The 26,075-nt window shown below is 43.2% G+C and overlaps 1 protein-coding gene across 1 annotated transcript in view; it reads left to right on the top strand.

Moving 5' to 3' along the window:
• Positions 1 to 26,075, top strand: part of MYO10 (myosin X) — a 754,439-nt gene that overhangs the window by 135,281 nt on the left and 593,083 nt on the right. Inside the window, exon 3 of the mRNA XM_069219725.1 lies at positions 21,080 to 21,238. Coding sequence (XP_069075826.1) covers positions 21,080 to 21,238 — 159 coding nt within the window. The remainder of the gene's footprint in view (positions 1 to 21,079; positions 21,239 to 26,075) is intronic.

Here is a 26,075-nt window from a genome sequence, read left to right as displayed (position 1 = left end):
GCTTTACCAGCCTCGTGAGCCATTACTCCCACACATCTTAACTGTCGCACTAGCTTTTCTGGTTTTTAAAGCATAGTTCCGTAATCACACTGATAGAAAAGGTTATGGACAAATCCAAGCCTTGCCTGGTCCTACCAAACAAGTACACGTGATGAGGAGGGCTTCAGCGCCCCCACATCGCCCCCACCTCCCGCCTTGGATGGCACCCCATATATGCCCGCAGTCTGCAGTTGAGTACAAAGGGGTTAGAACGTGGAAAGCCAAAAGTGAGCCCAACTTCACCTTTTCACTTTGTTGAGCACACGTGAATTAGGTCTAAACTCTTGTTTCGTAGGACGTTGTACAGAGATAGTATATTTTTCTTCACAGTGGGACCAGTTAGGCAGGAGGAGACAACGCATTTCTTGGACATTCCCTTAATTGGCAAAACAAACTGCACTAAAAGTATTAAAGCAATGCGATCCTGAACTAATGTCACATTATACACAAATCACGATAGCAAAAGACACATGAATACTTTCATGGCGTAATGGGTCATTTTGTGTACCATTTATTACACCATAGGGTTTCTGTGAGCCTTGAAGGGATTTTCTATACAACACCAGATTAGTTGAGAATGATGCAATATCTAAGTAATTTTAACTATTTCCCTAAAGATAGGCCCTGTCTGCAGTTTAACACTCGGTAACAGCAGATAGCAATCATGGTTGAAGAACTTGAGGAGTTTTCTATATTGTACTGCACAGATTGTAGATATTGTGTTGGCAGTCATTTCAACTAGGCTACTTTGCGGTGGGAGCTAAGTTAATTCTGCCTTCAAAATTATCTGACTTTGCTCCTGTGAATCATTCCACGTGACCCAGTTATGAAGGTTTCAAGGTTCATTTTAGTCAAATAAAACAAGGTGAGAGTGCAAACAGAGGCTTACAACAGTATCACTGTCGAAATAAACATCGGGATAATGGTATTAACTCCAAAATGTCTTCTCAGCAGAGTTAATAATATAGTATGTTCCCCTTTACCTTGATGATATGTTAGTGCTCGATGTTATGGTCACAATTTATTTGTCCCTCACACCCCTGGGTCCTGGTACCACTGCACTTGCTGCTCCATTGGTAGCTATGCCTTTTCTTGCAAACCCGGGGAGGAAGTGTTCCAAAGTGAATCATCTGTGACATGCATTCATCTGTTGATGGCTTGGATCCATACACCGTTTTGCAAAGCACCTATGCATGCCACTGTGACCTATTGAGATGAGGGTCATCAGCTATTTGTAGTTTTGCTGATTCTGACTGGGAGTTGCATATTTCAGTCAACTAAGATTTGCAAAGGGCAACTATTAATTTCTGGCTCGACTTGCACCCTTTGTAAATCCATCATGGGTGGAAGCATTCACTGTATAAAAAAAGGTGTTACTGGTATATAGTGACTCGGAGAACTGGAGCAAAAACGTCCCCAGTACAAGTGCAAGGCCTTAGATTTGGTGAGCGCACTTGTTTCAGACAGGTGTGGACATGCGCAGTGAACTGGAGAAGGATAAGGTACGCATTTCTTACCTTACGGGACTGAAACACAATATGGCGTGCCTAATCCAGAAACAATCAGTCATTTTCAGGTGAAGATTGCCTTCCAGATTGTGGCAGGGGATTTAGGAGACAAGAATGGTATTGACTGGATTTAATTAGTTTGTAAACTCATTGGTAGGGCAGCCTTCGTGAGCTCTTTTTGTGAAAAACCCTTTCTTTGCACTTCATTAACTGGCTTAGACAGTCAGTGCAGGTAAGCCACGGCTGTAAAAAAAAGTCTTGGAATCGCTAATTTACCACTGGGAACAAAGGGTTTCATATAATTTTACCATAATACCTATTTTTCTTAAGTTCACATCTTACATCTTACGTTTTGTTTTCCATGTCACTTCCAATATAGACCAACACAAGTTTAATTGGTGAATGACAATTTGAGTATGATTTGTATACTTTGTTTTTGAGAAATATTTGTTAATGCATACATAGCCAGTTACCAGTCCAATTGAATATGCAACATAATTCAGCTCTTGGGGTTGCACTGTGGCATAATTCCATATGTACAAGCATACAATATGCACACAAGTGATGGAGGCCATGCCATGGCAGGAATGTCCACCGTAGGTCCAGAAGGGTCAAATCCTCGGTCTAATCTCCTTCAGAATGTCAGGATAACTTATGTCTTTGTCATTACCTGTATCTGAATGTATGGTGCGTCAGTACCCTGGATCTCTGGTAAGGATCCCGTCCTCCTGACCTTTATTTTGACACTTCTGTTCTAGGAAATGGGTCTCAGAAGGTGTGGCGACATTAAAATGCCACCTCACACTTTTTAGTGACATTGATTGACTGCCCTGACCGGAAGATGGTTCGCTAAGTCTGGTTTAGAGAAAGCTTTAACTGTATTAGCCTTGTGTAATCAAAAATATTCATAAATACAAAATACTTATAGATATACATACATAGACGTTGGGTCAGCCCTCTTCATCAATCGGTTTGTTCAACTGTCATTCAATTTTGCGTTCAACCACCACAGTATATGGCTGTGGCTTAGCCTACTTTAGTCATTTCCGTTCTTGCTCAGTGAGTGATGGCATTTTGCCTCATTTGCCACATCCACCTAAAAGACGTGCACTTGAGTGCCTAGCCTCCCCATCTTTTTTTTAGATGTGGCCTGTTGCTTTCAGTATCCTCATGCAATAAAAAAAATCATAAGTAAAAAAAATACTTATAAGTATATATTTGTAGACTTGAGTCAGCCTTCTTCATCAATTGATCTGTTCTAGTGTCGTTCAATGTTGCTACCACCAACCACAGCACGGGGCAGTGGGTTACTCCTCTTTAGTCATTTGCTCTCTTGCTCTTTGAGTGATGGCATTTTGATTGTGCACATCTCCACATCCACCTAAAAAGAAGTGTGCTTCAGTGCCAAGGCTGGTGAGTCCATATTTCACTTTGCAAGGTGTTTTTCATTCAATTCTTTATTCATTTATTTAGTTATTTGCTTCAACCTTGTATGTTTATTCTATGTCTGCATGTTACTGTGATTTAAAACTAACAGTATCAAATAAGATATACATCTTCCTGTGATCCATATCAAAACTAAAATGACTTTCTATGCCTGTGCCTGCTAGGAAGCATCCATAATCATCTGTTAAATTACCACGAATTGGTGATTTTTTAATATAATCTTTTTTGCAAGTCCATTGCTGCCACATTTATTTGGCTCAATGCTTTCTTTTTAGGGTGGAGACTGCCAGTGCATGCTCTAACCCATGCGTCTTGCTTGTGAGACTCTGTTGTGTACAGTAAAGGGCTTGGATTCCACCTGTTGCTTGACATTCCTCTTTACAGCCTCATACTTCCTCACTACAGGTGAAGCATCATTTTTGTTCCTTTTTGTGGGGCAGGGACAAAGCACTGATTGATTCAACTTAATCAGTGCCTGTCTGGTGCTCCAGATGTGATTGAGGTACTATTTTGTTCTTTTTGACTTCTAGTGCCCTGCAAACAGAAGGCTTGTGATGGGCAAAAAATGTACCCAGCAGGACAAACTAAATTGCAAAGTTTTATTTTTTATAGCTAACTTTCTTAAGTATCTTTTCTCACTTTGCATTTTTGTTTTTGCTTGTGGGTGCTGTTCTTAAAAGATGATGATTATCTTGTTCTCAGTACTGTAAAGCAACATTGTTTCTTTATTATGTGTAATTTCTGAAATTATGCTTTGGACCATAATCGTGCAGTCCACCCCAATCCACCAACTCCAGTCTTCCCCACTACAGTCCACCCCAATCCACCTCACCCCACACCAATCCACCCAAATCTACTGCAAACACTCATCCCAGTCCAGTCCACTACAACCCACCCCACTCCTCCGAGCCCACCCCAATCTAATCTGCCTCATTGCAATTTACCCCTCTCCAAGCCAAAACAATCTACTCACTCTGGTACAAAACAATCTGCCCTCTCCAAACCAAAACAATATGCCCCACTTCTATCTACCCCACACCAGTTCAAAACAATCTGCCCCACTCCAATCCAAAGCAACCTTCCCACTCCAATCTACCCCACTGCAATCTGCTGCACTCCAATTGAAAACACAATCAGCCCCACTGCAGTCCAGAACACCATGTGCCCCACTTCAATGTGAAACACTCTGCCCTACTCTAATCTGCCCCACTCCAATCTGCCCCACTCCATTCCAAAACAAACTGTCCCACTCAAATAAGCCCTACTCCAGTCTGCCCCGCTACAATCCAAAGCAATCTGTCCAACTTTAATCCACCCCACTCCAATCCAAAACAATATTCTCCAATCGAATCCAATCCACCCCACTCATCACACTTCACCTAACTCCAATCCAACCTACTTCCATCCAACCCACCCCACATCAACCCAGTCCACCCCACCCCAGTCCAATACACCCTAATAAAATCTGTCCTACCCCAATGTGCTCCACTCCAATCCAAAACAATTTGCTCCAATCCAAAACAATCTGTCCCACTCCAATCTGCCCCACACCAATCTCTCTGACTGTAATCCAAAACAAACTGCCCCACTCCAATCCAAAACAATGTCCCCATTCACATCTGCACCACTCCATTCCAAACCAGACTGTCCTCAAATCTGCTACACTCCAAGCCAAAACATTCTGCCCCAGTCCAATTTGCCCCACTTCAATCCCAAAAAAACGTCCCCACTCCAATCCATTTCAGTCTGCCCCACTCCAATCTGCCCCACTATAACCACTTTAATCCAACAAAATGTGCCCCACTCCAATACCAAAGAACATACTCCAGTGCAAAACAATCTGCCCCACTCCAATTCTCCTCACCCCAATCCATTCCACCCACTTGTCCCAATTCACCCCACTCCAATCCACCACAATCCACCCACTCCAATCCAGTCCACCCCACATCAATTCAATCCACCCCAATCCAGCCCAGTCCAGTCTACCCCACTCCAATCCTATACACCTCACCCCAATCCAGTCCAGTCCACTCCAGTCAACTCAGTTCCATTTCACCCACTCCAGTCCTATACACTTCAGTCCGATTCACCCCACTCCCACCTACCATACTTTAGTCCATCTCACCCCACTCCAATCCATCCCACCCCACTCCAATCCTATCCAAAACAACCCACCCACTCCGGTCAAGTCCACCAGCAATCCACCTCTGTCCTATACAGTCCCATCCAATCCACCCACACTATTCCAATCCATCCCACTCCAATACAATACACTTTTTATTCACCCCACCCCACCCCAGGCCAATCCAGTCCAAATTAAACCACACTACCCCAGGCCTATCCTCCCCACTCAAAACAACCTATATCTTCCCCAATGTTATCCAACCCACCCCTCTCCAATCAATCCACTCCATACCAATCTAATCGACCCCACACCAAACCAATCCACACCAGTCCAATCCATCCCACTCCCATCAAATCCAGCCCACTCAAATCCAATGCATCCAGCTCCAATCCACTATAATCCACTTCACTCAAATCCACCTCACCACACTCCAATCCATCCTACCCCACTCCAATCCAACGAACCCCAATCCACCCCAAACAAACTCACTCCATGACAATCCACCACACTCAATCCAGTCCCCCCACCCTAATCCACCCCCCTCGGTCCAATCAATCTCACTCCAATCCACTCCAGTCTGATCCACACCAAGCCAATCCACCCCAATCCGATCCACCCCAATCAAGTCTACCACTCTCCAATCCACCCCACTGCAATCCAATTCACCCCACGCCAATCCAATCCATCTCACCTCAATGCAATTCACTCCAATCTAACCCACCCAGTCCACTGCACCCCACTCTAATCCAACCCTCCAGTCCACCCCACCCAATCCACCCCACCTCACTCCACTCCAATCCCCCTCCAGTACACCCTATCCCGATCCACTACACCCCATTTCATTCCAATGCAATCCACCCCACACCAATTCAATCCACACACACCAATCCACTTCACTCCAGACGACCCCACCCCAGTCCACCTCACCCCATCCAGTTCAGTCCACCCCACTACAATCCATCCACCCCACTTCAATCCACCCCACAACAATGCAATCCACCCAACTACAGTCCACCCTAATCCAATCCATCTCAATCCAATCCAATCCCACACACCGCACTCCAGTCCACTCCACCCCAACCCTCCCCAGTCCAATTGAATCAATTCCACTACAGCCCACCACACCCCAATCCACCCACCCCATTTAAATCCCACCACCTATTTCAGTACACCCCACTCCAACCCAATCCACCCCACTCCAATCCACCCCACTCATTCCAGTCCACCACACTCTAATTCAACCCACCCCTCTCTCTCCGATCCACCCTACCCCGTTCAGTCCACCCACCCCAATCCATCCAGCCCACCCCACTCCAATCCACCCCACTCCACTCTGAGACAATCCACTCCACTCTAATCCAAACCACCCAATTCCAATCCACACCACCCCAGCAATATCATTCCAATCCAAACAACCCACCCCAATACAATCTAATCCACCCCGCTCGAATCCACTTCAGTCAAATCCACCACACCCCGTTTCAGTCCACCCTACTCCAAACCAGCGAACCCATATCAATCCACCACAGTCTAGGCAAATACAATCCCTGCACTATCTCAATCCACTCCAACCCATTCTACTCTATGACACTCTCTGCCACTGAACCTCTGAACTCTACTCCCCTCTACTCAACTCTGACACTCTACTCCTCCTACCCCAATCCTCGACACTCCAATAAATCCACTCTACAACACTCTAGTCACCAACTCCACTCTGACACTCCAAACCACTAACTGTTAGCCATGCTGAATAGTAGCCACACTGGTGTACAACATGACAAAACACATTGCCAAAGCCAATACCTCTTGTATAAGTGCGACTTATTGGCTTTGCCTATGCTTGTTGTATTTCTTTTCATTTTTGCAGCTTATGCTCTCACCAGCTTGTCAAGACTAGAAGAAACACTGGCTTTGCCAGTGCTTGTTTCATTAGCAATTTCTGCCAATTTATATCCACAAGCAAAACATAGATGCCCAGATGAAGGAATCTAACCAGCGAGTAAAAGTTGGTGAAGTCTTGTACTTATAGGAGGGTTGCTTTGGTTTTGCTAGCCCACAACTTCAAAAAAAAAAACGCCTCTTAATTTGGTGCTACCTTTATCATTGACCCTAAAAATGTATCTCATTAAAAATAGTAGTGCATGAATCCTTCTAAGAAAATCATGTGTTCCTATCGTGTATCTACTGATTCTCAAACCAATCGACGCTACACTTAGCATCGTTTAAGGACGCACAACCTCTCCATGCACACCACACCTGCTCTGCCGCTCTCCCCCTGTTTTTATCATGGCAGCCTAGTCTCGGTGTGTTATTTATTTTCAGCCCCTGTGATATTCTCTTTATACTATTGCCATCTAATGAGTACATGTCTGTGAGATGACTGAGGTGGGAGCCTTGGGAAGGAACTAATTGCATACCGGCTGTGAGAGCTCAGCTGATTTATGGGAGCGGAGTGTGAGATTTATTTCTCTCTTGTCACCTTAAGGGGAACGGGTGTCGGGAGACAAGTCTTGAGTTACCTCGCTGCCTGCTCCCTCACTTGGTACAGTAAATATTAGCCCAGTGTCACCACATGGGCCGCCCTTGCAGCCCTCCTTCCTGAGGAGGAAAGCAGAACCTCAGCTTGGAAAAAATCAGAAGTCTGAGAGGGTGTTGCTCGCGCCTTTATGCATTTTTCATTCTGGGTAACTGAGATGACACAGAAAAGGTCAACATTTAGGACAGGAATTTGGATTCACTGGCTATAATTCTGCCAATGCCTTCCACCCACTTTCTTTTGGGCGACCACACCGTTTCCGCTGGTCCTGCTTGATGTGTTTTATTGGAAATAGGTTTGTTCAGCTGGTGCCATTGCTGTGTACCCTCAAGGCTGAAGCAGGCTTAATTAGTGCGCAGCAGAAACCTGTGGATATATTTATGAAATTCATTGGTTGAGGCCGTTTGTGTGTGTGTGGTTGTGCTTTTTCCCCTGGCTTTACACCACGGCCTTCCCACATACAGCTTGTGAGAACTGGTGGGCAGATTAGCACATTTCTCCGCATTTAATGCCCCACTAACCCATGAATCATTTAGGTTCCGCTTGCATGCACAGATGAGGTTGGGAAATGTATGCCAAGTTTGTGAATGTTACTACCACAGAAAAGGGTGCATTATTTGCACTGCATGCCCCTGATCACTCTTGTGAAATCGCCCATTGTTGTGATCCACGTGGAAGTTTAGGAGTTTATAAAGTACACCTGCATTGCTTTCTTTTCAAACTGAGAATACGCGTGTGCATGTTTATTCCAACTCTGTGATTCACGTGTGCTATAGGCACTCATACTTTCCAACTTTATTTACATTAGTATTGTATTTTGGTTACACGTAAAGTTAAGAAGTTGAAACCTTTTATCCCACCACCAGACTTCCACACAACAGTGCAAGTTTTATTAGTAATCCACCTGGATTACAGGAGCGCAACACTAACAGGATTACCTAAATCAAGTATGGCACCACTCAAAATGGCCCTTAACCAGTGATACTGAATAACAGGCACAAGATGTTCTGACCACATCACATCCTCTACATTGGCCCACTGACTCGAAGCTGGCTTTCACTTTAAGATAACATGTATGTCAAACAAAGATCTACACAAGGATGAACCAAGATACCTAACTGATAAACTGAAGATCTCAGGAGGCAGCCACTACCTAAGTAGTGCAACTCCCCCCTGCTAGAACCTCTTAGATTCAGAAAAAAGAGCTAGGCCTGCACTTTCTCTAAATCAGCTCAGAGAATATAGAACTCTCTCATAAGATATTGAGTCCAGCCCATCGACACGCACCTTCAAAAAAGAGGTCAAGACGGTTCTTCAAACTATATTCCTGAACTAATGAGTACGAGCTGGCTTGACATGAAGCACACCCTACACCCTTGATGAGTTATCAGACACCATGCTACACTATCTGGAAGGCCCTCTTGGGCTATGGAAGTGTGCTACCTGTGTGTATACTACAGGTCACTATGTGCTTAGCAACAGGTTGATTATTCAACCATGTTGTTTTTGGTTTCTCTCTGTGGTAGTCCCTCGGTTAACTACATGTAAAGAAACCGGGTTCAGGTCCACACATGTACAGCTCTCTGCTAACTTTGGGGGTCACGTTTCCACTGTATAAAATTATATAAATAAAAATAGTTCTTTGTGTTCCTGATGAGGCTCTGTAGAACACTTGTAGACAGTTAATTCACTACTTCTTGGGATGTATGGAGGTTGGAGTGTGTGTCTGTCTTGTGATCTATTTTAGTGAGTTTTGCTCTCTTGCATATGGACCACAGTTGTGCTCTTATGGTTTGATGTTGTGCATTCACATTTTGTGAAGCAAAAGGTGTGCGGGGAAGGACTCAGATTATAGATTGATATTGTATCAATAGATAAATGTTCACAAGTGCAGTATGTCCTATGCGGGAAGTGGGTTTGTGACCTGTATGCCATGATGCTGATACTGCATTGATGCTGAAGTGTGGCTGAGCTCGTGTGGAGTGGAACAGAAGATGTTGAGAACCATAGCTGTATGTGGGTATGCCTGCCTTTCTTAGGGTTATTTTCCTAGTTTCTAGTGAGCATTATCCTGCGTTCTGCGCTGTCTGAGGGCAGGTGATTTTGTCAGCATTTTCTGGCAATCATTTGGTAGTCTCTGATGTATCTTTTATGTGGTGGGGTTTGGTGGGGTGATGGTTTATATTCAATCTTTTTTTTATTTAACCGGAGAAAGAAAATTCGCCGATTGATTTCCTCTTATTAATTACTAATGCACTTGGAAAACGGTTTGTTTGGCAGCTTCATTGTGTTGGTGGCTGTGATATCACCATTGCCAAGCGTCTCTCTGTAAAGAGCAACACATCCAATAGTCCTGTCTTTCTAATTCACAGCATTTATCGTGTTGTGTGCTCGTGAAATGTGGCCTCCTGGCAGCTATACCAACACTATGTCACAAAACTCTAGACCAAGCCAAATTATGTTTTGCAAATAGAACGAAGGGGGTATATATTTTTTGCAGACACTGGATATTTTCGAAACACAGTTTGGCCTGTACCAGTGGTGTTTTATTTATAGAGTAAGTATAGGAGGCCAGGCCAAACATTTCTGCAGACAGTCTAATCTCCCGAGTTTACCTCTGGCACTTACTACAATGTAGGGTTTTCATGAGTAATTACGTGTGTAGGGCCAGAAATAAATAGTTGGTCGGGCTTTTTTTACTGGAAAGAATGTTTTGCGGCCAAGAAGCTTCATTTTGGCACATTGTGCTTAGATGCCTTGACCACACTAGCACACATTGCTGTTGGTGTTCCTGAATGAGGTGAGTGTGAGAACGGACTCACCAGTAATCCTCGCTTTGGAGTTCGGTAGTTGTTAAGTATTGGGTAGCCACAGTAACAGGCACTTGGGTGTCAGTACTTTCCCTCAAATATACTTTGGGGTACATGCCTGAAGGCAGCAATTGCCCTGCTTGAAGATCATCTTCCAAAGCAAAATCTTGATGAAATCATATTCGGATGTCATAGGGATGGAACAACATGGCAAACATCGCTGTTCTTTTCTAAACAAAACTCCCACCAAGCAAAAAAGTAATCATTCCAGTTGAACGTGGACTAAGGTGCACAGCAACTTCGGCAATGTTTCCATTTTTGGTTTGTGCGATCGGTGCCACCCAGTTACTGTGTAGGTTCTATCAAATTGTATACTTAGCAGGCATCTTTACATGGCAAATGTAGGCTTTGTTTGTAGACTAGTGGAGAAAATGTCCCTGTTATCAAGTTTGCTCATTATTTATTTTCTTTCAGTGGAAGAATAAATGCAAATGTATTTGTCTCGATTTAAATAACTACCGGCCTAATGTTCTGCTTCTTCTCCAATGATTGCTGCATATCTACATCTAATCACCTGCATCAGTGCTATAAATAGGCAGCTGTTACTAGGCTCTGGATACTAACTCTTATTACATGAGTTTTACCGCCTATTCACATGACCAGCATTCATTCCAGATATGCAGGATAACATCTGTTTACTAAATGGTCTCCATTGAGATCAACTTACATTAATTTATCTCAAGTGGATATCCTGAATATATGGCCTTGTAAAACACTGGACACCTGATTCATCACTTTTTCGAAGGGCGGCCTCAGTGTATTGAGTGTAATACCCTTTCTTCCTCAGTATTGTTTATCAAACAAAACCTCTTCCCCAGTGCTTAATTTGTATATACAAACGTGCCAGTGCCCAAAGCTCTCCCCTAAAACACGTGGCAGCTGCAAATAAATGTGCAAGTACAGAATACTGAGGGAGTGTAATCCTAAAGCCATCTCGGGCCTCTTCAATCAATTTACAGCCACTCCCTACCCCTTCAGCTCACTCTTGCAGTGACGCTTTTCCGTTTTTTGTCTTCCTCCATCTTTCCCATATGTCTTTTGCTCGCAGTAAGTGCCAGCCCCCCAAAATATGTACTGGTGCCCTCCACCGGCAACCACTGAATCAAATTAAGCACTGCTCTTCCTATAATATAATGAATGAATTAAGGAACTTGTACAGTGCAATACTGCTAAATCAATTTCTACTAGGCCCTGTAATGTCATTGGCTAGTTATAGGTATTGGCACCTCTGCAACCACAAACTCAAGAGCAAAAATTCACTGGGATGGAAAGTAGCGTGGGTTTGGCATGCTTTGTGGGTAGAAGTACTCTATTCTATCATAGCATTTCTATACCAGTTAATATATTGCTCTCTCCTCAGTCGTTGGGTAAGATGCTAATGGTTGGAAGAGGTTCATTGTGTGTCCTGTTGATGGAAGTATAGAGTTCCCAAGTTTGCCCTGGAACAGCCCATTGCTGATAGATCTGAAGCTAGATTGATCTGTTGAGCTGAGATCTTATTCCTTTAGGATTAGTTTGATGTGGTAGGTCTCGAGATGTGCAGTTCTTTTATTGGGGAGGTGGTTTTGGAAATAATTCAAGCCACAAAATGAAGGGTATTTGCTTTCTTGATGATGACTTTACATATTTTGCACTGGAAGTAAACCTTGTTGTTGATCCTGTTCCTTTTCTTCAGTGGTCTTTCAAGGGTTACATTTTCTGATTTTACTGACTTTAGGTCTTCAAAGAAACAGTCAGTGAAGCAATATTTGTGCAGGAGGGCAGAGATCTTGAGAGGGTTCAGATGGTGGAAGGTGGTAGACCTCTGGTAACAATGAGTATAATTGTCCACTTTATTATTTTTTCATGTTCGTTCCATAACGTCACTTAACATAAATCTTTTCACTGTTACGTACGCTTGGTCATTGGTGTTCAGTCACCTTCTAAGCATTCAAAGTTTGCAAGGAAAATCGAACACGAGGTAAAGGGACTGAAGTACTAAACACTAGAAATATATTTCTTATTTACTAATCCCTTTTCATGAGGCAGAAAAGTTTTTCTGACTCCTAAAATGGAATTACGAATTGATACTGTTTCAGTATCTAAATGGGTTTGTTGTAGGTGTCCCTTCCAAATACTGAATCAGTATCTAATGTATCAATGATTTGCGACCGAAATCCAGTCCCGAAACAATGATAATCTACCAACTCCTCAAAAGAGACGGTTATACACTTGGAAAATGGAAGGGGTTGTCTTGAGAACCCTTCTCTTTGGTGACTGTAAACAGTTTGTTGAAGAGTAGGCATTGGTTTTCCGCACCACTGTCAACTCTTAAACACAAAAAGTAAACTTTTCTTTTTAAACACAGCCCGTTTCCTTTAAGGAAAACTGGCTGCATTAAAAAAAAAAACTTTATTTTATTGAAGGCAATCACAGCCATGGTGGTCTGCTGGCCCCAGCAGGCAACCTTTCATCTGATGGCCCCTAATCGTAGTGAGTTGCAATGTGTGATCTACCTCATTATTATTCGAGAGGTAGGTCGGATTGCAGCCCACTACAATTCGGATTTTTAAGACTCAACCTACTAGTACATAGGTCAGTTCTTAAAAAGATTTACTGGTCACAGTACTGGTCGCGACCTCTCAAAGGGTGATGTTGGAATTAAAACTTCAGACTTCTTGTTCTAAATTCAAGAACGTTTCTATTGTTCTCATCTTCTTCCTAATTTGGTAGTAGTTAGGGATGTCTACTGGAAGTGCAGTTGCTTGCCAAGAATGGCATGACAGCTCGGTGCTGTATGAAAGGGAGTTTATACTTAAGTGTGGCAGACAGGAATCCATATGTTAAGACACCTACCTCTTCTGGAGAATAATAACAGCTAAAATGCTATAGCACACAGTACCCCCACTTCAGTGTCCATGGGCTTGAAAAAACGCATCATCAGCCCACATACTTAATATTTGTTACCTGCAACCTTCAAGGTGCACAATGGCCTTTGCAACATGGCCCATTTCACCACATTAAGTCAAGTGACAGGGTGAACACGCCTAATTTGGCACCAAAATCCAGTTGTCAATCAGTGAACAGTAACAATTCTTTGGCCAATGACTGCACGTTTGATCCTGCACTGAGATTAGTTTGGCTTTCCTTGTGGCTTAGTGATGTCCGGGAGGTTCCTCACACTGAAGCGTGGTGTTAATTTATTCACCCCAGGGAAGGGAGGTGTTGTAAGCACATCTGAGATAGCAGGTGATTGACAGCAAGAGACAGGCCATTGTCTGAGCTGCCAGGATGGTGCTCTAGGAGGGCACCTGGACTCACTGGTGGCCGTCTGTCCTGCTGCAATGGCTCCCTGACCCCCCTCCTCCCTCGCTCATCCATGGCAATGCATACCCCTTTACAAACATGTACTCCTCTGAGGCCTACCCTTCAAGGATCTGTGGGTTAAATGTTCTATGTCTATTTTTAATTAATAGGTAAGTGTTGCTGCATTTGAAATCGGGGGCTCTGATCTTGTTTTTGAAACAAAGAAGCCCCTTTAGCTCTCGGGGGTTTGGTCGTCGTTGACTGGCTTACGTTACTGAGGGGGCGTTCTTGAGATAAGCTTAGAATAGATGGGGCAGAGGACGTGGCCTTAACTGTTGGTAGTTTGAACCATAGAAATCAGTATTACATAGTATCATCATGCTGTTAAACCCAGTGGATTTTAATCCCTCGGATGAAGTCATTATAATCAAAATACTTTATTCGGCCGGGATCCACAATGGGAATAAATTTGTCAAAAACGAAAACAAAGTCATCACAGCAAAATAAAAGACATATAATTACAACATTACAGAAGTCCAGGATGAAATCAATATCAGATGGAAATCCATTTTAATCACCAAAAGAACAAATAGACATTGCACTAGGTAACAGGCCTTTTTATTGATACCAGGCTGACTTAGCTGATTATGCAAGAACGTGTTGCGTGATGCAAAGCAGGGTTCCAGCTAAGAAAGTCTTCACACAGTTTTTATTGTCCAAGGCGGTCCTTATTTCGACCCACTCTTCAGGGAGCTCCAGCGCTCTGCCAGCCTGCCGATAGACGACCCTCAAGCAGAATCCACGCAGTCCCTGGCCATTACCTGACACATAGAACCGGAGCTCCTGGCACTGATCACTTCAGATCCCATTAAGACAAGACACAACGCTCTTCCCTTTTCACCCTATGCCAAATATAAACATAGACAAATAGTGGAGCCAAACAATGACACACACATACTAAAAAAAAAAAATCACTGAAAAGAATGCAACAAAAATCTTATCACAACAACGTAATACAAAGATAAATCGCGAAATAATGAAGTGGTTATTTGGCTGGAGAACACATTTGAGTATTCCTTTCCCTATAGAGACTAGTGTCAGCTGCCATGTGTCTAGGGCTGTACTATAGAAATACTGCATACATACACACTTTGCGGTCACAATTATTTTTCCACCATTTGCCATAATTGACCCATATCGCCGGCTTAAAGAGCTTCGTCACACTATTCTTGGGCCCAGCTATCAAAATCGTTGTCTCTGACCACATGTAAGCTGCCATACTTAAGCATACTGCGTACCATTGCTAAGGTCAATTCACGAAACCACCTCATGACCTTGACCAGCCTCAAACACACACACTCATAGCAGAAAGGGAGTGCACTGGTAAGACCACAACTCCACGGCAACATTTTCAGCTACCAGATCATTGGCTACCCCAGCTGCAAAATTCCCAGACCATCCTGTCAGTGGGTTCCACAAGACCATGACTTTGTGGGCCCTACAAATTGCACATCAAATGACGAATCCGCATTCTCCTCAGAAAATCTTGGTCTAAACAGCCCATGCCCCTGACTGTAACTCGCATCGTTGATACAAAGTACAACAATAGTGCTAACCCTGAGTATTCCTTTTATAGTGATTTGATTTCGGCCTTAATTTTCATGCTAGGATTCACAAGTTTGGAGGGCCTGAGTCACTGTCTCCACAGTTGTGGCGGAATCTCCTCACGACGCACCGCATAGAGGACGCCGTACGGAGATTTTGCCATTCTTCCACGAGTGCTGAGACTCTGCCGTGACTGCATACACTCTTAATTAATCGAGCCCAAAGTATATAATTGAGCCACCATACTGGGTTTGTATTGCAATTATGAACACTTGAGTAGCTCTTTTTACTACTTGACGTTTTTTATTGAGGAATGTTTCCAAGAGTCATGGGCAGGAATTGCAGGTCTTGGTCATCATTAGTAGTAATAATAATAATAACAACAAATACAACACCAACAGCCACAACAAGTTCCAAGGCTTCCTCAAAGATGCCACGGAGGTACTAAGCCTGGTCAGTACAGTTTGCTTATTTTTGTGGAACGACGAGCAATATGGGCAAAACACGTCTCTTCTTGCTCAGTATCTTTGATGAATGCATAGTTTTGCAAACTCGTGCTTAAAATTTAATTAGCACTACATTGTTTTATTCCAAGCTTGCTTGTCGATCATATGGATGTTAAACCGCTTCCGGTGCAGTTATTCTGGGTTAAACATAATCTACATTTACCGGGAGAACATGTATATTTTTGCTATTGTATGTTCTACTTCGTACGTAAACATGAAAGTGATGATTTGAGACACAATCAGTAATTTAAATGGAAAAATAGAAGTGCAGGTACTCTGTAATAGAGTACCTGCTTGTTTCTGAAAAGTGCCGGAACTATCCAATTAAAAGTATTTAGTTTTTCTTGAGATATGCCGGTACTCTCCCTCTCAAAATAAAAAAGTGCCGGTACTCAGTACCGGAGAGTACAGGCCCATTTAAAGCACTGGACACAATCACGTCTGTAAACAGGGTAGGCCTCTGCTCTACATATCTCCTAGACCTTGTAAGTTGCTATGTTTTATGGGGAAACCTTCTCCTGGAGGAATGATTGTTCAGTTCTCGTGGAAGGTTGAGTGAACCATGATGGAAGGCAGGGTGGGGGCGGGGCCGTGTCTGCTGGACTGCATGGTTTTAATTGAACCCCGAGTTTGTAATGCACTCTCAGTCACACAGACACACACGCATAGGATCTTACCAGAAGTAACTGATTGTGGAAAACAGCACTGGGAGTAATTTGTCCTGTTTTCAACACTTAAAAAGCTGTCAGTGTTTGCATTCTGGGGGAAGCCTGGAGCAGGTATTGAGCTCGTGGATTGTTAGTGATCTGGGGTTGGTGGCCGTTTGTCTCCCCAAATCCTCAAGGGGCTGCTGCATTCCTGAGTCTGTAATGTGAGCTCCTAGGCCTATCATCCCCTCGAGTTCACATCCAGAGCGCTTTCCCTTCAAAGGATTTACAGAATTTGTACTTGAACGGAAAGAAAGTAGCCTACTTACCGTGCAGCAGCCACCAGAAAAAAAGTTCTCTACTGTAAATACAAAACAAGCATTGGCAAAGCCAATAGGTCTCTGCCCATGCAAGAGCTATTGGTTTTGACAATGTGTTTTAGCCATGTTGTTCACCAGTGTGGCTGCTGTTTCGCTTAGCCAAAAGTTAGTAGCATAGATGAGAGTGATGTGGAGTGTTGTAGCGTAGAATGGCAGAGTGTGGAGTAGAGCTGTGTAGATTAGAGTGGCAGAGAGTGTTGTGTATTGGAGCAGCATACACTGGAGTGGCATATAGTAGAGTGCACTAGTGTAGAGTCCATTGGTGTAAAGTGTTGCAGAGTATAGTGGCATAGAGTGCAGTGGCGTACAATGCAGCATTGTAGAATGCAGTGGTGTAAATTAGAGTGGTGCATAGTAGAGTGGAGTGGCGCAGAGTAGAGTAGCACTGAGTGGAATGCTGCAGAGTAGAGTGTTGCAGAGTACAACAGAGTGGCTTAGATGCAGTGGGGTAGACTAGAGAGGTGTAGAGTGATGCAGAGTGGAGTGGCCTAGAGCTGATGCAGAGGGCAGTGGCACAGAGTAGAGTCGAGTGGCATAGAGTGAATTGGTGTAGGGTGGTGCAGAGTAGAGTAGCATAGAGTGGTACAGAGTATAGTATAGTGGCATAGAGTGCAGTAGCATAGATTGCAGTAGTGCAAAGTAGAGTAGCATAGAGTTCAGTGGCGGAGAATGCAGTGTTGCAGAGTAGAGTGTCAGTGCAGTGATGTACAGTGGAGTACACTGGCGTAGAGAGCAGTGGCACAGAATGCAGTGGCATAAAGTGCAGTTGCGTAGAGTGTTTTGGTTTAAGTAGAGTGGCGTGGAGGTGAGTGGGTTAGAATAGATTGTTTCAGAGTAGTGTGAAGTGTGGCATAGAGTGGAATGGTGCAGGGTAGACTGCAGTTGCGTAGAGTGGCATAGAGTAAAGTGGTGTAGAGTGCAGTGACATAGAATGCAGTGGTGCAGAATAGATTAGACTCTAGTGGCATAGAGTAAAGTGGTGTAGAGTGCAGTGACATAGAAAGCAGTGGTGCAGAATAGATTAGAATGGCCTATAATGCAGTGGCATAGAGTTGAGTGTTTCTGAGTAAAATGTATTGGCATAGAGTATATTGGCAGAGAGTGCAGAGGCATAAAGTGCAGTGTTGCAAGGTGGCATAGAGTATTGTGGCATATAGTGGAACTGTGCAGAGTTGATTAGTGTGGCCTAAACTGGAGTGGTGTAGGGTGGCAAATAGTGCACTGCCATAGAGTAAAGTGGTACACAGTAGAGTATGGAGGCGTAATGGGAAGTGGCAAAGAGCGCACTGGCGTGGAGTGGTATGGAGTGCCGTGGCATGGAGTGGTGTAATGTGGACTGGCGCAGAGTAGAATGGAGTATTCATGGTGTGGTAGCACACTGCTATTACGATCAACACATATTCAATTGAAATGACCATTACATTTGCACAGACATATAGTTTTACTAATACAACGATACAGTCCCCATAAGAAAATGCGTGAAAATTGCATCACCTAGTTGAATGATTCATTTTGATCATTTTAAACTATTTGTTTCCAACACACTTCAGAAATAACAACAAATTTAGTTAACTTGAGTAATGCATTCCTAGGTCAACTTTCTGAAAGTCCCCAAGATGCCCTGCACTGCGCTGTCTGGTAGACTAGTACCTAAAAATGTGTCCTTACTTTAGGCTGAACTAAGAGTTCTCAGTTTGTTCCTTTCATACGTTTACGCACACCCTTGGGTTTTATTATGCAGCTCCATTATTCCCCAAAACTTGACAGTTTTTGTATCGGATTGCTGACCATACAGGTACATTTTCTTAAGTGCCCACCTTTTTTTGTGTATTCATGCGATTCGTACTGTCAGGAAATATTAATTTGTTTCAATTTTTTTGTTGCTGTTTTTAGAGCATTTTTTCCACTACTAAGACCTTGCAGCGCTGTAATATTCTCTGACTAGATGTAGACCGGGTGGGCGTGCCTGGTTTGATTTTTTGCCTGCTTGGTTTGAGGTTGTTTACAAGGTGAGGTTGTTATGCATTGGCTTGAGGCTGTACTAACTTTGCAGAATGTCTCAGTGTATAGGCATTGAGGTGCCAAAATAATTTGAAGGATGCATGTTTGCACAGTATTACCTATCACATGACATATAAGGAGGGAGTTGGAAGATGTTGAGATTGACTGTATCTGGGTCCACTGAATTTCGTCCCAATGTAACAGGAGTGAAAAGAGATGTGGGGAATGTGACAGATACTGTTTTACATGACAGAAAGTTGATGGCAGTGTCGTAATGCAAAATGATGACCCTCCCATGCTGCTCCCCTCCAGAGAATGTGATGAGCGGCCATGGTATCTCCCATACCCATAGGCGCTAGAAGTAGGGGTGCAGGGGCGTACTTCAGCACCTCGCAAATTACCATGCTGGCCTTCAGAAGGTGAAAGAACTATAGCGATGCCATTATATAAAATTTTATTTCTGTCTTGTTACATCTGATGTGTGTTCAAAGGCAGAGGTCATATGTCAGGCAATATCTTCCGATGAATTACTGCTTATTTTTTTAACACAGAAATTGAGGTTTACTGGTATGAAAGGAAATGCTGCAGAATATCTTTTTTCTAACACATAACAAAATGTAAATGAACCGTACAAATATTTCAAAACATGAAAGCAGTTCAGTTTGGAGAGCACGTATGAAGTGCTATTTTGTACTACAGAAATGTGATAGAAAAAAACATTCTAATAGAATCAAATCAAGTTAAGACACTTTACTTGTTTATGCACAATTGAGAAATATTCACTGAAATCTGATTTCTATACCTTATCCTTTGTGCAATGTATAGATCTATCAGTAAAACTGTATGTCTTTGCAAATGTAATGGTCGTTTTAATGAGGATTGTGCGGTCTGTAAATGACAGTGTGCTACCCATCATGCTTTAGTGATATATATTTACCATTGCGTGCCTCTAAATGCACCAGCAGCCACATAGCGCACCCTTACCACTCCCCTGCTGAACAGATGTGGCTCATTACAGTCCCAAGAGTTCAGTGAGGTAACATTGATGGTAGTTCCCCCACTCTGTACATTGTCCCAGTACCACTGCCCTAACCTCGCAGATATTCATTGACTTTGGCCTGAGTGGGGCCCCTGAAGGCTGGGGCCCTCTGAATAGTTAGGACCACGCCTGCACTGCCAGAGCCTGAGTTATGCCCCGGGTAAAGGGAAAGAACCGTGGTTGCTGTGTTTGATAGAACAGAAAGACAAGAGGTGACAGAAGGACAGGCAGCAGGTTCCACCCATTGGGAGTGATGTTAAACCATTGGCAGTCAAGCCTCATCCGTGGCAGATCTCAGCATTCCTAGTGCCCGGGGGGTGTAGTTCTGGATAACCAGTGGACGTTTGCAGACATCCGCCTGAGGCCCAGGAGGTGAACTATCACACCAGTGCACTTGGTTGCACCCAGACTGGCTATAATGGCTGCCATAACGTGCCTGAGCGTTACACGCAGGATCCCTAAATTTGAGCTCGAAAGTGCAGCTCTAACAGATCCTTAATGGTGACATGGGAGTGTTCTCTCCTCCAGTCCAACACTTTACACACCATTCGGTGCATGAAGCATGCCTAATCCCGTGCCAGCCTCTCGAATGGTCCCCTCGGTTGAATCTGTGCAAAGATTTCTTTACCTTCATTTCAGGACACCAAGCACCAGTGATGGTGGGAGCCATCAAAAGGACTTGAGTTAAATTTGTTGCTTTAGTACCTGAAGGCAGCGTGCCCTTTTGTGGCCGAAAAAGCCTCAGTGACCTGGATAACTAATAAAAACAATTCACCAACCATTCAAGGAATAACAACAATATAAAAAGAAAAGGCACGTGACCAATAAAAAGGACGTTCATATTTAGACCAGAGGTCAGAGAGATGCAGTTTATAGTCGTCGGCCAGCAGGTGCCAGTTGCTGTTCTGTGTAGGAATGATGATGAAAGGGAGTTCTTGCAAGCTCAGCCAGTCTCAGGCCCAGAATAAAAAAAAGCCCTCCCCGAGATTCTTTTGCTGACATGTTCAAGACACTGACCTTCTGATCCCCTGAGTGTTTGGCATACTTGCTTCTGATTCAGTTTCTGAGTGTCTGTCCTGTGTCCCTTTTCAGGTATTCACCTACAAGCAGAGTACGATCACGCGTCAGAAGGTGGCAGCAATGCATCCGACAAGCATTGAGGGAGTGGAAGACATGGCGGCACTGGTTGACCTTCATGAAGGCTCCATCATGTACAACCTTTTCCAGCGATACCGCCAAAATAAAATTTATGTGAGTGTTTCCTCTCATTGAAAATGTGTTTAATAACTGATTTGCTCCTGTTCAATATCCATGACTACTTTTCATACCATTGACATCCTGCATCGAGATATATTTGACATTGTACTTACTCACGGCCTCGGATCAAACTTTGTTGCTACTAGAGACAGTCTGGCAACCTTGCTTTTATTACCGTGGTGGTCCAACAGCCGTTTCTTCATCTTAAACTGCTCTTTTTCAGGGTACTATGGAATGTCGGGTCCCCTTGGCAGTAGGAGGCGAAAGAAAAATAATTTGGTTCCCCCTAACAGGAGAAGCAAACATGTCCGCTTTTGCTTCAACCTGTTTGCCTTCCTATCTTTTTTTAATGATTTTCCTTAACTTAATTTTTTTAATTAAGTTGTACATATGGAAGGATCATCACTAATTTAGCAATGAAATATAACAACATATTTCGAACTAAGCTGTCACTAAGTTTTCCTGTAACTCTGCATATCAAATGGAACCAGTTCTTCAAACCAAGGATGAACAAAAATATACCACTGATGTTATTCCATTTTATGCCTGAGCATTCACTGTGTATATATTTTGCTCCATTTTGCATGTTAACACAGTTTATAGTTAAGCAACTAACAATCTCACCAGGCACATGTGCAGTAATATTACCTGTGCTATTGTGTACATCTAAAGTTGAAACATTTAATGTCATCTCTCAGAATGCCAATCACCGGTAACTTAATTTCCACTTACTTAATATGTCCTTCCACTATTTCTCAGTGGCTGTCTAACTTTAAAAAGTTACCACCAGAGAATATCTTAAACATGAGTGCATAAACACATGTTGTCTTTTTTGTAGACTATATATTTTGTAACATTTGGCCATCAACTTAACGATCACAGTCAAACTAGAGTCCGATTCCTTCGAAAATTTGTCAAAAGCAATTATTTTTTCTTGGAAGAATCATTCTTGCTATATCTCTGAATACATTACGAAAATGGGATCTGAGAAAAATGGACTTCCACATTCTCGTTTCCATGGTGGATTTGTGTGGTGGGAGGTTGCAGGTGATGGGTCTGCACTGTTTTTGTAGATCTGGGCCCCTACTGTTACTGATGTGCCTATTGGGTGTGTTAGAATAGGCACTGCCATTTTACTTGAGGCATCTTGTACACAATTTTATCATGCAACGCTGACTTTTTAGTAAGGTTCCCGCTTCATCTTTCGCAGTGGAACATTGGAGGTCAGTTCCCAGTTTATCTCTTCATTTTTCAATTCCAAATTTTTAATTTTGTTGGCCTTTTGTCTTTTTTTACCAGTTGTCCGTCTGTGTTCATCTTACCTCTTTAGGTATTCCTGAACAGGAGGTTAATGGTAGGATTGTTGCTCTTGTTACTCATGTTACTTATTGGACAACACTACTTTATTACCACCAGAGACCATTGCTTCTCAATCCAATCAGTAAAGATAGTGTCATGGTAAAATAAAAATAAAAAGTTTTATTTTAATATCAGGCTTAATACTTTGCTCTGGGTTGTAAGTGTGAATTTTTTTTAACCAAGTTTCATGAATATGTGTGGAAATAGTTACCACTTGGTGAAGTCTGCATAGTTGTCACTTTGCCCTATCTGTGCAAACATTTTATTATTTGCATCAATTCATGTTGCATGCCCTAATATAAAACAAATAGAATGGCACTGTTAAGGATTTACTTCTCAGAAAAATTTTTTTTTTTGCGAACTTCCTTCTGGGTCCAATTCCAGTCAATCCTTTTTTGTCCACTATGCCACTCTTTGCAGGGGCTAGTCATATGCAAATCAGACTTTGTGTTGACATTGACCAAGCGGAAAAGTTCACCCTTAATTGCAAGGCAGGGTCCCCCCTAAACAAGAACACTAGCCGCCTAGACTGGTTAGTACCGTTGTCGGGCCTCATCACTGAAGGCTAAAGCCAAGTGTCACAGTCAGCACAGCTCTGTCTGGGTATACTCATTGCACTTTGGGTGTGAGAGTCTTGTTTGAAAAACAGAAAAGTGATTGGTTGGTTGCCTGAATTTATCTCGGTTAAACTGATAATTACCCAGGGCGGCATTCCAGTCCATTGGCCTTTGCTCACTATGTCACTGCAAAAAGAGACCAACCAAATGGAAATCGGTAATCACTAGTGTGTGAGATTGATTGATTCTGACATTCAGCCCACCATTTTTTTTATCAGTGTGGCATTCTAAAAGTAACAGATATGCCCGGAAATGGTTGCCAATTACACTGTGTTTATGGCATAAGAATCAAGCTGCACTTAAATGAGGAGCCCAAATAAGGTTAAAACACGTCTGTTTTATTTTGTATGTGAGATTTCTCTCGCTTTATGTCTGACAGCCGCACCACAAAAGTGTCACGCTTAATCGCTGTTCCAAAGGCACCAATATTTAAAAATCCATATCTTCTTTATTTCATGCACCACGCAGGACGGATAGGCAACGTTTTTCTGCAAACGCCCTCTATATATTTACCTTACCTCTTGTTTTATTCTAGACCAGGAAGGAAATGTGCAAAAGGCGCCCTCTATTGACTCTACTGCCACCCGCCATGCCGCTTGTAGTGTCAGTGTTTAGCGCCTCAAACAGTTGGGCCTTTACGTCCTGTTGAGAAGGCACAATACCCTCATGGGCCCCTCAAGTTGAAAAAACACAAAGGTGCCCTGCTGTGTTCATTTGCAGGCCCCAACATAGCACTTTTAGTATTTATAAAGAACACACCTACATTCCTGGGTGCCTTTTTGTTAGATTCTTATCTGGGATCTCTGTAATTAACTCTTTGATGTGGGGCAGAGGCGGGACGTTCAAACTGCAGCAAAAAATAGTCACCACAATGACAAGGTTACAACCAGGCGCTTTATGAACTCGCTGGTCTTTTCAGATGGGCTGGTGAGGCCTTTACCACAGCCAGCTCACTGCAGATTTGGTCAAGGAACTCTGAATAACGCCCGTTGTCAAACGGCTGTGTATGCCACACCCTATCGCCCCATGTTATGCATTGAGCCCAAAATGGCTTTCAAAAGTAGCGTTTTACGGAGGAGCTGGCGGGGGTGGGGAGGCAGGGGGCCAAGGTGGGAAGTGCTGTATTGTGCTGAGTGCCCGGTTCTCTCATCTGTTTGGGCTCCGTCCTGTGCTCTTAAGTGCTTTCGGCTTTGATCAGTTTCCTTTTGTGTTTGCGCCATTGAGTTTATCTCATCCTTAATTGGCTTATTGTCTGAGTGGACCATCTCTCAACCCCACAACCGTCGCCCCTCCCAATCAACAGTCTGTGAGCACTGGTCTCCATATGGCGTTTGAGGTAGTCTATAAACCACACTCAATCCCTGCTTGGTAATTATCAAGCCAGCAGGGTGTTGCCATTGGCTGCTGGCAGGACCAGTACAATTCTGTGGCCCTGGACGTTTCCACATAATTATGGCTTGGCCCTACTTTTCACATAATCCATTATCTTCTGCGTAATTTGCAGATTTCTACAAAAACAAAAAAAATTCTTGCGCAGACGGATCAAAAGTTACTAAAAATGCTACCCTTCGTGTTGCCACGCAGTGACAGGTCCTTTCTCCCGCAGAAGCAGGTGACCTTTCAGTTGCCGGTTTAAGGTGTTAAACTGATATTAATAATAAGGTGAAATCATTGCCCATACAGTGTTAAGATGTGTAAAAATGGTAAATTAGTGAAACAAACTGCTTTAGCATGTGCTGCGTTCCTAAACATAATTCGCATTTTCTTTCTGCACTATTTAGTCACCCTGCTGGTCTTGCCTTCCACATAATTCCAATGGCCCAGACTGCTGGTCAGCTTGTTGGCTTCATACGTGTGCATGTGCCAGTCTTAGTGCAGGTTGCATTGTTATTTTTGCAAATATCATTTTATAAAGCATCTTGTTGCGACTTATGCATTAAGTGGAATCTGGTTTGTGTTCTTGTTCAAACCTCCACATTGCCCTTTATTTGAACTAGGATATTACACATTTTTGTACTATAGCACATATAGGCACACATTTTTTACCATTATCTACTAAGTGGTCCTCGTTTTTTCGATCTCAGAAGGATGCAAGGCTGAAATTGCCCTTTCAGGATATAAACTTGCAGTCTTAGGAGGAAGCTCTTAGCTCACTATGCTTTGATTCCAGCACACAGGGACATACCTTAGTTATTGAGATTGGGAGGGTTGAGTTTAAGATTTTACAATAATCACAACGAATATCATGCTAGAATAGATAATGTGACAAGCTCAACATGATGGGTGCTTAAGGGGCAGTGTAAGGGGGAGGAGTGAGGATGGTTAGGGGTACTTAAAACTCATTTTCTAGAATAAGCAACATGTTTTAAGAACTTCAAAACAGAGAGAAGTGTGTGTGTGTGTGTTCTTTTGCCTGTGAGTATATGTAAAAATCCCAGGTGATATCTCAAAGGCACCTCACCATACTCAACTGAAAGAACCTGTGCCCAACGATTTATTAGAGAATACATTTATTAGGGGGTTGTAACACCCCACACAGCCCCCACCCCCTGAATCTACACCCCTGCCAGCACAATTGCCTTATATGGTGTGTGCTGTATTAGAGTTTACAGAGCAGTGGTGCAGCAGTGCTCTTTTGAGATACGTGTATTTTGTGCACCCTAAAGGATAATCCTGCAGAAGGGACAGTGACTATAGGAGTTCATGGGAGGGGGCTCATTAGGTCTCCTGCTGAGGTTCATTGTGGCATTGTTCTTGCTGGTTGAATTTCAGTTTCCTTCAGCTTATCAATAAATTCCTCTGCATTTACATTTTGTTTTTGCAATGCATGTAAGTGAACAGTGCTTCTTGCTGGA

This window comes from Pleurodeles waltl, chromosome 2_2, assembly GCF_031143425.1.
Source record: "Pleurodeles waltl isolate 20211129_DDA chromosome 2_2, aPleWal1.hap1.20221129, whole genome shotgun sequence".
NCBI classification, from domain to species: domain Eukaryota; kingdom Metazoa; phylum Chordata; class Amphibia; order Caudata; family Salamandridae; genus Pleurodeles; species Pleurodeles waltl.
The sequence above is the reverse complement of the archived record's forward strand: the minus strand, read 5'-3'. Positions and strand labels throughout refer to the sequence as shown.